Here is a 13,216-nt window from a genome sequence, read left to right on the forward strand (position 1 = left end):
TAGTTTGGTCAACAAGAAGGCATCTGGGTTAAAACATCTGGGAATTAATACCTGTCATTGTTTTCAAGTTGTTAAAATATAGTTTAATCCAAATTCCCATAGAAGCCAGCGCTGTTTCTGTGTCTGATTTAGGTAAAACGTTAAAACATTCAATAGCAGTGTGTAGTGTGTTGTGTCTGGATGTGATCTGACCCTGTGTTTGTGCTCTTCCTGCGACTGCGGTGTGTGCCCTCCAGGCCAGCAGAGGCAGAAGATCTACGACCTGCTAGTCAGCGGCGCTTTCACCCCCCAGACGGTCCCCCTCGGGGGGAAGGCCCTGACGGAGCGCCTCCCTGCCACACAGCCGGTGACGCAGCCCGACACGGTACAGAACCCCCCCCCCCCCCCCCCGTGTAGCCTCGTTCACCTGTTGGTACCAGCGTCCCGAACGCTATGCCCACACATCACTTCTGTTGAGGGTGTGATCTCTCCACCAGCCTCCGTAGAGGGCTGTAGTGATGCTCTACCATGTCCAATATACAGTCTTATACACTGTCGTGGCTACCTATGCATTTCAGTTTGAGTGCAAGGCATCCTATGTAGATTCTTTTTTTATTAATATTTACTTTACAGTCAATACCACGAGTTGGGCAGAAAACATCAGCACATTATTGTGTCGTAGAAAAACTGGGTGATCTCAGGAATTTCGACTGGATTTGATTGGATTTTAGATAAATCAAAGTATGAGAAAAAATTTATTTACAGATTTACAGACGCAAACGTAAACTGAAGGCAGTCTGTATTTCAGTGTTGTAGAAATGTAAACATCTGGTTTGTGATGAAGTTTCTTTGCGTGGAGTCGTGTGACCGGAGCAGGAGACCTTCTGACGCGCTCATGACTTTTAAATAACTTAAAGTTGATTAACTTTATTGACAACAAGTCATCACAGATTTTCATGATTAGCACATTATTTAGTTGTTTATTTGTTCAAGTAAACCTTTTCTGTGACGAGTCAAATTACAACAAAGCGGTGGCTTTTTATTTAAACGTCACACGCCAAAGTACGTCTACCCTTTTGGTTTGCTTTATCGATCGATCGATCGATCGATTGATTGATCGTCCGCTCTCGTTCCCCCCCCCCCCCCCCCCCCCTCAGTCCTCGGACATCCGGCGGAGGCTCTCCAGCGAGATGGTGGTCCAGGCGGCCGCCATGCCGGCGCCCGCCCCCGGGAGCGTCACCCCGTGCTCCAGCGAACCGGGCTTCAGCGAGCAGCAGCGGCTGGACACGCCCCCGCCCTCCCACACGGGGCCCTTCACCCCGGCCTCCTCGGCCTCCTCCCAGGGGGGCGGCACGCCGTACTCGTCCCGCTCGGGAACGCCCTTCTCGCAGGACTCGGGCTACGCCGGCGCCGGCAGGTGCGTTGCTTTTCTTTCTCACTCTTCTTACGCTCCAAAGTCCGTCCGGTCTGCGTGCGTCACAGGAACATACGATGAATACACGATGCACAGGAATATATTACTGGTCGAGGTTGTAGATGCAAGGGGGCTTAGTTATGGAGTTAGTTATTTCCACGGTTCAAAACCAGATACTATTTGTCCTGAGGCTTTGGTTTGTTATTCTTTAGTAACAAACCAAAGCCTCAGGACAAATAGTATCTGGTTTTGAATTGCCACGGCCACGGCCACGTCTGTATTTTTAAGTTCAAATGGGTTTAGATCCATCGACTAAGACGGTCAATAATGGATCAATTGAGGTGAACTGGGTTGTGTACGTATTAAGTGTGTTGTTTGTTGTCTAGCTTATGGTTAGCGGTGCGCTTGGCTGCTGAGCTGCAATGAGATCAATGATCAACGATGAGACGGACACACTAGACCTCTAACCTAAGAACCATCCATGTCGACGAACAGCAAAGCCCAGAAAGGGTCCAGCCTCCCTCCCCCCAGATGCTGACCCCATCATGTCCCTGAACCTGACGTCCTCCCTCTCCCTCTCCCCCTCTCTCCCTCTCCTCCCAGACACGCCGGCTACAACGCGGGGGCGCTGGGCAGCGGCTACCCCCCCCAGGACATGCTGCCCTCCTCCTCCTCCTCCTCCGCCGTCACCTCCTCCGTGGGGGGGTACAAGGTGTCCCGCTACCCCGAGGAGCCCCAGGAGCCGTCCGGGTACCACCGGGGGCGGCCCATGTACCCGCCCAACGCCCCGCCCTACCGCCACAACGAGCCGCCCTGCTACCCCATGTACCCCAACACCGGGCCCCCGGCGGGGCCCCACCACCTGTCCATGCCCCCGCCCGCCTCCGCCCAGTACGAGCAGCCCCCGCTGCCTCCCGCCGCCGCCGCCGCCTCGGACCGGGACCAGCGGGACCGGGAGAGGGAGGTGGGCGGCGGCGGTGGCGGCGGCGGCGGCGGGCGGTACGGCACCGGCGGCTCGCGGCGCTCCTCCTTCCACCAGCAGGACACGAACTCGTCCTCCTCGTCCTCCTCGTCCTCCTCCAAGCACCACTCCTCCTCCTCCCACCACTCCTCCCACCACTCGGAGCGCCGGGAGGATCGAGGCTACCGGCGGGACAGCCTGGGCTCCCGCTCCGGCGACCCGGGCCACCAGCGCCACCGCAACCACCACCACCACCACTCCCACAACCACCACGGCGGCGCGGGCCGGCGGCGCAGCAGCCACGAGCGGGACCGCGACCGCGACGCCGAGTTGTTCGGCGGCCCGCGCTACAACTCCTCCGCCTCGGCCGCCTACCGCTCGTCGTCCAACAGCATGTCCCCGCCCCCCTCCTCCTACTCCGCCTACCCGGCCTCCTCCTCCAAGGAGCCCGGCGCCGCCGCGCCGCAGGAGCCCCCGCCTCCGCCCTCCTCCTCCTCCTCCTCCTCCTCCTCCTCCGCCTCCTCTCGCCTGGGGGGCGGGGCCCCCGAGAGGGGCTCCCTGGCCGGCTCGGGCGACAAGGACTACCACGGCGGGCCCATGCCCACGCCCACCCCGCCGCCGGTGCCGGCGCCGCTGCCCCCGGCCTCCGTCATGGCGGCGGCGGTGGCGGAGACGCTGGGCTCGCTGGACTTTGGCCAGGACAGCCCGTCGCGGGAGGAGCAGTGGACCAAGCCCAAGCGGCGGCCCAGCACGCCGCCGGCGCCGCCCAAGACGCCGCCGGCACCGCCCGCCTCGCCGCCGCACTCCTCCGTGGCCTCCTCCTCCACCTCTCCGTCCTCCACCTCCCTCCCCCACCAGGGGCAGCTGCCCTCCTCGTCGGCCGGCTCCCCGCCCCCGCCCCCGCGGGACTCCTCCTCCCCGGAGCCCGACTCCACCAATGAGAGCCTGCCGTTCGTGTACCACAGCAGCAGCCTGGACTCTCGCATCGAGATGCTCCTGAAGGAGCAGAAGGCCAAGTTCTCCTTCCTGGCCTCGGACGAGGAGGAGGAGGAGGACCGGCGGGAGGAGCGGCAGAAGGCGGCGGCGGCGGTGGCCGGCAGCGGCGGCGGGGGGGGGGAGGCGGCCCGGGAGGGAGACGGGGGAGAGCAGCAGCGGAGGAAGGGGGAGGGCCGCAGGGGGAGGAAGCCGGGCAAGGGGGGCGACGGGAGGAAGAGCCCGCCGGTCATAGCGGCCGCCATGCCCTCCTCCTCCTCCTCCACCTACTCCCCCCACGTCCCCTCCTCCGACGACCCCCAGGCCGGTCTGCCCGGGGCCGCGGGGGCCCTGCAGGAGGAGGGCTCCCAGCCCGCCGCCACGGAGCCCCAGAGGGTCGGGGCCCGCACGCCCCCCTACAACGGACAGAGCCAGGTAGGAGGAGGAGGATTAGGATGAGGATGATGATGATGATGCACGGCTGTGTTCACACTGTGGCCTGGAGTTGTTGAGTTGAACCCACGCAGGAAGTTGCATCACGCACTAGGGCAGCATTAGCATCGTTGGGTTAAAGGTGATGCTGGAGAGCAGTTTGGTAGAAATGGAAATGGAATCTGTAAGGTTATTATAGAGAGTGAAATGTGCTGAGAGAATAAGCCTGTTTAGATTTTGGACTGCCCCAGGCTCATTTCTGACCAATTAGGGCATCTCTTCCCTGCTTGGATCAGAGAATGCATCCTTCCTGTCAATCACAGGTGCTTGGAATGCAAAACTTGTCAATGGTGGAGAAACGTAGGAAGGGAAACGGCAGAGATGGAGGGGGACATTTTATTTTGGTTTTATTTGAAGATCTTGCTCTCGTCTGCTCGTCTTCTCTCTCTCTTTACCAATTCTTGAAATTTACCTACAGCAATTTCCGAGTAGAATCTCTTATCCCCCACCTTCCCTGGAAGGGTGAGGTGGAGAAGAACAGAGTGCAAGGCATCCTATGTAGATTATTTTAGTCATATTTAATTAATTATTATTTACAGTCAATGCAACAAGTTGGGAAGAAAACATCAGCGTTTTCTGGGGTTGCAGAAAATCTGGGTCATTGCAACTCAGCTTTTTTTTGGACTGGATTTTATACGAAATCAAAGTATGTGCGAAAAAATTTGCAACGAATTGTGGAAAAAAGTGGAGACATTCACACCAACCACAAATTGAACGCAGTCTGTATTTCAGTGTTATAGAAAATGTAAACATGTGGTTCGTGATGATGAAACTTCTTCTCCATAATGTTGACGTCTGACTGACCCGCTGTCCTTTCCCCCCGCCCGCAGTCGTCCCCCCACTCCTCCGGCGAGGACATGGAGATCTCGGACGAGGACGAGGCGGCGAGCGCCATCACCACGGTGACGGCCCACCAGCCGTCGGGCTCGCGGGCCTCCTCGCCGTCGCAGTCGTCGCAGGCGCCCCAGCGGGGGGGGGCCGGCGACCCCTCCTCGGCCTCCCCGCCGCCCCTCTCCGACTCCACGCAGCAGCAGCACTTCGGCTCCTCCATGCACCCCTCCTACCCGCCCCACCTGCCGCCCGGCTACGCCCTGCAGCCCCCGCACATGGAGCTGCACCCCGAGTACCCTCCGCCCATGCCCCCCCACATGTACGACTACGCCAGCTCGGTGGAGCTCATGAGCCAGTACAGCGGCGGCCCGCCCATGTCCTTCCAGATGCAGACGCAGATGCTCAGCCGGCTGCACCAGCTGCGCGTCTCGTCGTCCAGCGCCCCGCCCGGCGACGAGGCGGCGCCCCCCGGCGACTACCCGCCCTCGTCCTACCACCACCACCACGCCATGCCCCCGCACCTCCCCTACATGGACCAGGACGGGACCGGCGCCGGGGGCAACGGCGGCGCCGGCACGCACTACGACCCGGAGCACCACTACATGCCCCCCCACATGGCGCCCTACAGCTACCCGGACCCCCACGCCTCGCAGCTGCCCCCGCTGCCCCCGCACCACGGCATCCCGCCGCCGCCGCCGCACGCGCACGCCGGCTGGCCCCCGCACGTCCTGCCGCCCCACTACCCGTCCTACCTGGCCCCGCCGCCGGGCTACGGGACCATGCCGCCCGGGGAGGAGCAGGAGTACGGGGCCCCCGGGGACGAGCCCCCGCTGCTGACGGAGAGCCCCCACGAGGCCACGGTGCAGCTGGCGCTCGCCACGCTCATCCAGGAGATGAAGAACATCATGCAGAGGGACCTCAACCGCAAGATGGTGGAGAACATCGCCTTCGCCACCTTCGACGAGTGGTGGGAGAGGAAGGAGACCAAGGCCAAGGTAAGGCCGCGCACACACATGTTGTTGTTAGTGTTGTTATGTTGTTATGTTGTTAGTGCTGTTAATGTTAGTGTTGTTAGTGTTGTTAGTGTTGTTAGTGTTGTTGGTGTTGTTGGTGGTGTTAGAGTTGTTAGTGTTAGTGGTGTTAGTGTTGTTGGTGGTGTTAGTGTGTTAGTGTTGTTGGTGGTGTTAGTGTTGTTAGTGGTGTTAGTGTTGTTAGTGGTGTTAGTGTTGTTAGTGGTGTTAGTGTTGTTAGTGGTGTTAGTGTTGTTGGTGGTGTTAGTGTTGTTGGTGTTGTTGGTGGTGTTGTTAGTGTTAGTGTTGTTGGTGTTGTTAGTGTTGTTAGTTTTAGTGTTGTTAGTGTTAGTGTTGTTAGTGGTGTTGGTGTTGGTGGTGTTAGTGTTGGTGTTGTTGGTGATGTTAGTGTTAGTGTTGTTGGTGTTGTTAGTTTTAGTGTTGTTAGTGTTGTTGGTGTTGTTGTTGGTGTTGTTGGTGTTGTTGGTGTTGTTGGTGTTGTTAGTGTTGTTAGTGTTGTTGGTGCTGTTGGTGTTGTTACTAGTGTTGGTGTTGTCGGTGTTGTCGGTGTTGTCGGTGTTGTCGGTGTTAGTGTTGTTAGTGTTGTTGGTGGTGTTAGTGTTGTTGGTGTTGTTACTAGTGTTGGTGTTGTCGGTGTTGTTGGTGATGTTAGTGTTGTTGGTGGTGTTGGTGGTGTTAGTGTTGTTAGTGTTGTTGGTGTTGTTACTAGTGTTGGTGTTGTTGGTGTTGTTAGTTTTAGTGTTGTTGGCGTTTTTGGTGTTGTTGGTGTTGTTACTAGTCTTGGTGTTGTCGGTGTTGTTGGTGTTGTTGGTGTTGTTACTAGTGTTGGTGTTGTTGGTGTTGTCGGTGGTGTTAGTGTTGTTGGTGGTGTTAGTGTTGTTAGTGTTGTTGGTGTTGTTAGTTTTAGTGTTGTTGGTGTTGTTACTAGTGTTGGTGTTGTCGGTGTTGTTGGTGTTGTTAGTTTTAGTGTTGTTGGCGTTGTTGGTGATGTTGGTGTTGTTAGTGTTGTTGGTGTTGTTACTATTCTTGGTGTTGTCTGTGTTGTTGGTGTTGTTGGTGTTGTTAGTGTTAGTGTTGTTGGTGTTGTTGGTGTTGTTGGTGTTGTTTCTAGTGTTGGTGTTGTTGGTGTTGTTGGTGTTACTAGTGTTGGTGTTGTCTGTGTTGTTGGTGTTGTTAGTTTTAGTGTTGTTGGCGTTGTTGGTGTTGTTGGTGTTGTTACTAGTCTTGGTGTTGTCGGTGTTGTTGGTGTTGGTGTTGTTGGTGTTGGTGTTGTTGGTGTTGTTACTAGTGTCGGTGTTGTTGGTGATGTTGGTGGTGTTAGTGTTGGTGTTGTTGGTGTTGTTGGTGATGTTGGTGTTGTTGGTGTTGTTGGTGGTGTTAGTGTTGTTAGTGTTGTTAGTGTTGTTGGTGTTGTTGGTGTTGTTGGTGTTGTTAGTTTTGGTGTTGTTGGTGTTGTTACTAGTGTTGTTGGTGTTGTTAGTTTTAGTGTTGTTGGTGTTGTTGGTGTTGTTGGTGTTGTTACTAGTCTTGGTGTTGTCGGTGTTCTTGGTGTTGTTGGTATTGTTGGTGTTGTTGGTGTTGTTAGTGTTGTTAGTGGTGTTAGTGTTGTTGGTGTTGTTACTGGTGTTGTTGGTGTTGTTGGTGTTGTTACTAGTGTTGGTGTTGTTGGTGTTGTTGGTGTTGTTACTAGTGTTGGTGTTGTTGGTGTTGTCGGTGTTGTCGGTGTTGTTGGTGTTGTTAGTTTTAGTGTTGTTAGTGTTGTTGGTGTTGTTGGTGTTGTTGGTGTTAGTGTTGTTGGTGTTGTTGGTGTTGTTACTAGTGTCGGTGTTGTCGGTGTTGTTGGTGATGTTGGTGTTGTTGGTGTTGTTAGTGTTAATGTTGTTAGTGTTGTTGGTGTTGTTGGTGTTGTCGGTGTTGTCGGTGTTGTTGGTGATGTTGGTGTTGTTACTAGTCTTGGTGTTGTTGGTGTTGTCGGTGTTGTTGGTGATGTTGGTGTTGTTACTAGTCTTGGTGTTGTTGGTGTTGTTAGTGTTGTTAGTGTTGTTAGTGTTGTCGGTGTTGTTGGTGATGTTGGTGTTGTTGGTGTTGTTACTAGTGTTGCTAGTGTTGTTATCGTTGTTGGTGTTGTTACTGGTGTTGTTAGTGTTGTTGGTGTTGTTAGTGTTGTTAGTGTTGTTAGTGTTGTTGGTGTTGTTAGTGTTGTTAGTGTTGTTGGTGTTGTTACTAGTGTTGCTAGTGTTGTTATCGTTGTTGGTGTTGTTTGTGTTGTTGGTGTTGTTGGTGTTGTTGGTGTTGTTGGTGTTGTTGGTGTTGTTACTAGTGTTGCTATCGTTGTTGGTGTTGTTTGTGTTGTTGGTGTTGTTAGTGTTGTTGGTGTTGTTACTAGTGTTGCTAGTGTTGTTATCGTTGTTGGTGTTGTTTGTGTTGTTGGTGTTGTTGGTGTTGTTGGTGTTGTTGGTGTTGTTGGTGTTGTTACTAGTGTTGCTATCGTTGTTGGTGTTGTTTGTGTTGTTTGTGTTGTTGGTGTTGTTGGTGTTGTTGGTGTTGTTGGTGTTGTTGGTGTTGTTGGTGTTGTTACTAGTGTTGCTATCGTTGTTGGTGTTGTTTGTGTTGTTTGTGTTGTTGGTGTTGTTGGTGTTGTTGGTGTTGTTGGTGTTGTTGGTGTTGTTGGTGTTGTTGGTGATGTTGGTGTTGTTGGTGTTGTTAGTGTTGTCAGTGGTGTTAGTGTTGTTGTTAGTGTCGTTAGTGTCGTTGGTGTTGTTGGTGTTGTTGGTGTTGTTATCGTTGTTGGCGTTGTTAGTGTTGTTGGCGTTGTTACTAGTGTTGTTATCGTTGTTGGCGTTGTTGGCGTTGTTGGTGTTGTTGGTGTTGCTGGTGTTGTTGGCGTTGTTGGTGTTGTTGGTGGTGTTGTTGGCGTCGTTGGTGTTGCTGGTGTTGTTGGCGTTGTTGGTGTTGTTGGTGGTGTTGTTGGCGTCGTTGGTGTTGCTGGTGTTGTTGGCGTTGTTAGCTTTATTAGTATTACTAGCTTCAGCGTCAGGGTCTGTGAGCTGGTATGGAGTCAGTGGATTGGGTTGCTAACCACAAGGCTGTGTTTTCTGCTCCATACAAACTATGCACTGTATGTGTGTGTTGCTACGGCTACTGCAACAGAGCAAACAGTGGAACAACAATAATGTGTCTACGGGGAGTCATGCATCTCTTGGACTGCATTAGGGCTGAACGATTTGGGGAAATAATCTAATTGCTATTATTTCAACCAATATTGCGATTGCGATTTAGTATGCGATTATTTTTATTATTTTTTTTAATGTTCTGTATTATTCACTAAAAAAGCAATAAATCATTCTGTAGTACGACCAACACAACATCGGAAGCAGTCAACATATAAACTGCTCTTTCTTTTAGGCCAGGCCGATGTGTTGAGATGAATTGATGCATGAATTGACATTATAACATCTTACATCTAACTATTGAAATGTAAAATAAAAAATACGAATCTTACTGATCTCCAGTAAGTAACACAAAAAAAAAAACACAAAATATATATATATATATTTTTTGTTTTTTTTAATCGCGGCCTTTGCGATTTGCCGATCACGTTCTATTACATTGTGATGTTGGTTTGAATTCAATTAATCATTCAGCCCTAGACTGCATAGAAGACGCATCCAAGACCGAAGTTTGATGTGTAAACTATACTTTAAGTTCTATGCTGCGTTGTAGCCCTAGAGGGCAGTGTTGATTAACTTTGTGAGTGTGTGTCTCTCTCCCTGTGTGTGTGTCATTCTTTGTGTGTGTGTGTGTGTCGTTCTTTGTGTGTGTGTGTGTGTGTGTCATTCTTTGTGTGTGTGTGTCGTTCTTTGTGTGTATGTGTGTGTGTGTCATTCTTTATCTATGTGTGTGTGTGTGTGTCATTCTTTGTCTTTTGTGTGTGTGTGTGTGTCATTCTTTATCTATGTGTGTGTGTGTCATTCTTTGTGTGTGTGTGTATGTGTGTGTGTGTGTGTGTGTGTGTGTGTGTGTGTGTGTGTGTGTGTGTGTGTGTGTGTGTGTGTGTGTGCGTGTGCGCAGCCCTTCCAGACCATGGTGCGCGGCGTGTCGGCGCTGCGGGACGAGGAGAAGAAGGAGGAGAAGGCGACCAGCCGGCCGCGGGAGCCGCTCATGTCCCTGGTGGACTGGGCCCGCAGCGGGGGGGTGGAGGGGTTCGCCCTGCGGGGGGCGCTGCGCCTGCCCTCCTTCAAGGTACGCACGCACTCACGCACTCACTACCTCACTACCTCACTCACTACCTCACTACCACCTCACTACCTCACTACCTCACTACCTCACTCACTACCTCACTACCACCTCACTCACTACCTCACTACCTCACTACCTCACTACCTCACTACCTCACTACCACCTCACTCACTACCTCACTACCTCACTCACTACCTCACTACCTCACTCACTACCTCACTACCTCACTACCTCACTCACTACCTCACTACCTCACTCACTACCTCACTACCTCACTACCTCACTCACTACCTCACTACCTCACTCACTACCTCACTCACTACCTCACTCAGTTACTCACTACCTCACTCAGTTACTCACGCACTCACTCACTCACTTACTCAGTCCCTCACTCACTCCTTCACTCATTCACTCCTGTATCATTCACTCACTCACTCCTTTACTCACTCACTCACTCACTCACTCACTCCTTCACTCCTCCACTCTCTCTTACTCTGGGCTACATGACACCCCTATGAGACCAGATTCCACCTAGTTCCTTAGTTGATCTATAGACTACTTTCATAAGCAGGGTATTAAAAGGTATTATTATATTGATAGATAATATATAAGGCTATAAGACTGGACTATAAGGCCTTACATCCTACCTGATGAAACCAGCAGAGACCCTGATATGTACTGATGCCTCTCTATCGTTTCCATCCATCTTCTGGTTGAGCTCATGACTGAAGGTTGCTGTGATTCCTAATCAAACACTGGTGTGATGTTTCATATGTGACCCGTGTCTTCTCCCAGGTCAAGAGGAAGGAGCCACAGGAGCTGGACGAGGAGGACATGAAGAGGCCACGACCCTCCACGCCGCCAGACGAGGATGACGAAGGTGAGCAAGGCTCAACTGTCACACTACGATCTTCTAAATATATTCTAAATATTCTATTAATAAAAGGGGGTAAAGGGGTCTGCACTTTGAAATGGTTTAGAATACCAAAACACAGAAGAAGCAGACAATCGGTGAAACATCACAAAACAACAATCAGTGAAACCTCACAAAACAACAATCAGTGAAACATCACAAAACAACAATCAGTGAAACCTCACAAAACAACAATCAGTGAAACATCACAAAACAACAATCAGTGAAACCTCACAAAACAACAATCAGTGAAACATCACAAAACAACAATCAGTGAAACATCACAAAACGATGACAGGCCTGAAGACCCGGGCATAAACGACCGGAGACATGAATAGAAATCATTCCCATTTAGACGGGATCAACGGAGACGTCAACAAGGGGAAAAAACAGAAGACAAAAATAGGTCATGCGTCGGAAGTTTGTCTGTTCTCACGTTTGTGTGTGTGTCTGCGTGTGTGTCGCCCCCAGGTGCAGAGGGCCGACGTTCCGACAGGGAACGCCATGGTGGGCCGGAGCGCGGCAGCAGCAGCAAGAGCAGGAAGAGGAAACCCAGGAACCGCAAGCCCTGGGAGCTGGACAGCGAGGGGGAGGAGACCTCGGACGGCTCGTCCTCTGAGAAGGTGTGTGGGAGCGGGGTCCTTCTGGGTATAAGTGGGTCTAGCTGGGTCTACGTGGGTCTAGCTGGGTCTACGTGGGTCTAGCTGGGTCTAGCTGGGTCTACGTGGGTCTAGCTGGGTCTACGTGGGTCTAGCTGGGTCTACGTGGGTCTAGCTGGGTCTACGTGGGTCTAGCTGGGTCTACGTGGGTCTAGCTGGGTCTACGTGGGTCTAGCTGGGTCTACGTGGGTCTAGCTGGGTCTACGTGGGTCTAGCTGGGTCTACGTGGGTCTAGCTGGGTCTACGTGGGTCTAGCTGGGTCCACCTAGGTCCTGCTGGGTATCAGTGATGAGAAGAGACCTGAGAAGAGACCACAACACGTGTGTGTTGTAGTATATAGTCGCGTGGATGTTTTCTTTGATCCTTTCACGTTGTTGATACATGAATAGCTTTAACTCGCAGTAGATCGTGAATGGGTGACTGTGAGGCTGTTAATTGTTAAAGTGCTTTGAGTCTTTGAATGTGCGTGCGTGCATGTATCGCTGTGGTCCTCAGTGCGGTCTGTGGCCAGTGTTGTAACCAACGTCTTGGCGTGTGTTTGCTTGGTTCTGCAGGAGGAGGGAGAGAGTGGAAAGGAGAGTGAAGGTGAGTTCATCCCAAAAAGTCCTCCAGTACAACTCCAGTTCGTATTTTGTAAATGCCCTCCATTTCATCTCAATGTTGAGGAGTTTTGTTTCTCTTAAATAGTGACATTAACTTAAGAACGTCGTCATACATCAGGCCCGGTTTCCTTGACTGTTCACCTCCCACTGCCTCTCAGATGTCACTTCTGACCGTACCGCTTTGGTTTCAGACGACGCACTCAGTGCGGACAGCGATGACGAGAGCCTATCCTCATCGTCCGGGGGCTCGTCCTCCTCCTCCACCTCCTCCTCCACCTCCTCTTCGGAGGACGAGGGCGAGGAAGAGGAGGAAGGGGAGCGGCTGGACAGCGAGGGGCTGGACACCATGGACGAGACCACCATGGACGGCACGCCCCCGGACCGCCACAAAGAGGCCGACGGCAGGTGTGTGTGTGTGTGTGTGTTTTTGGAATAACACACCTGGTGTGAGTGGGATCAGCCATAACAAGCCGTTTGAAAACGGGCCACCACACCGGGTGTTGTTCCACCTGGTGTGAGTGGGATCAGCCATAACAAGCCGGTTGAAAATGGGCCTTTCCCTGTGCCTTAGTGACAACACCTAAGTGGGAGGGACCACCTAAATGTACGATGGATAGATCAGCAACATTTGCATAGGGAAGGCTGGTAGGCTGATTTATCCAGTGTACATCTAGTTCCCGGCCACAGGAAAAGGCTAACTTTCCGAACGGGCAACCTGGCGGAAAACCGGGATCGTAAATGGCTCAACGCGCCCTGTTGTACCAGGTGGCACAATAGGGCCCTTTCATCACATTTCCTCACCACCCTCACCACCCTCACCCTCCTCCCCTCCCACACGATGACATTGATCTGATACCATGTTGTTTTCCCCAGGGAGAATTCCACGGCTGCGGTTTCCAAAGCGGGCGACAGACCAGGTGGGTGGAGCCGTCTGACTCACAGAGACCCGAGGTCACAAGGGACTACCGGCGGACGCACTGGTGGGACCGAGTCCCCGTGCACCTACAGAACACACACCCTTTGTCTTCTCCACGTTTCTTTTAAAATGTAGCGGCCGGCCGATGGCGTGGTCTGAATGTTTCATTAAGCGTTCCAAATCGACAACCGGCAACAGGGCAGTCAT

General features: G+C 52.6%; 1 protein-coding gene across 1 annotated transcript in view; it reads left to right on the forward strand.

Moving 5' to 3' along the window:
* setd1a (SET domain containing 1A, histone lysine methyltransferase) overlaps window positions 1-13,216 on the forward strand; it is a 29,980-nt gene that overhangs the window by 2,361 nt on the left and 14,403 nt on the right. Inside the window, exons 5-14 of the mRNA XM_084477004.1 lie at window positions 237-364; window positions 1,137-1,396; window positions 1,997-3,761; window positions 4,649-5,644; window positions 9,752-9,922; window positions 10,715-10,799; window positions 11,304-11,455; window positions 12,046-12,076; window positions 12,285-12,498; window positions 12,967-13,010. Coding sequence (XP_084333130.1) covers window positions 237-364; window positions 1,137-1,396; window positions 1,997-3,761; window positions 4,649-5,644; window positions 9,752-9,922; window positions 10,715-10,799; window positions 11,304-11,455; window positions 12,046-12,076; window positions 12,285-12,498; window positions 12,967-13,010 — 3,846 coding nt within the window. The remainder of the gene's footprint in view (window positions 1-236; window positions 365-1,136; window positions 1,397-1,996; window positions 3,762-4,648; window positions 5,645-9,751; window positions 9,923-10,714; window positions 10,800-11,303; window positions 11,456-12,045; window positions 12,077-12,284; window positions 12,499-12,966; window positions 13,011-13,216) is intronic.

This window comes from Micromesistius poutassou (assembly GCF_964030765.1).
Source record: "Micromesistius poutassou genome assembly, chromosome: 1".
Lineage (NCBI taxonomy): Eukaryota > Metazoa > Chordata > Actinopteri > Gadiformes > Gadidae > Micromesistius > Micromesistius poutassou.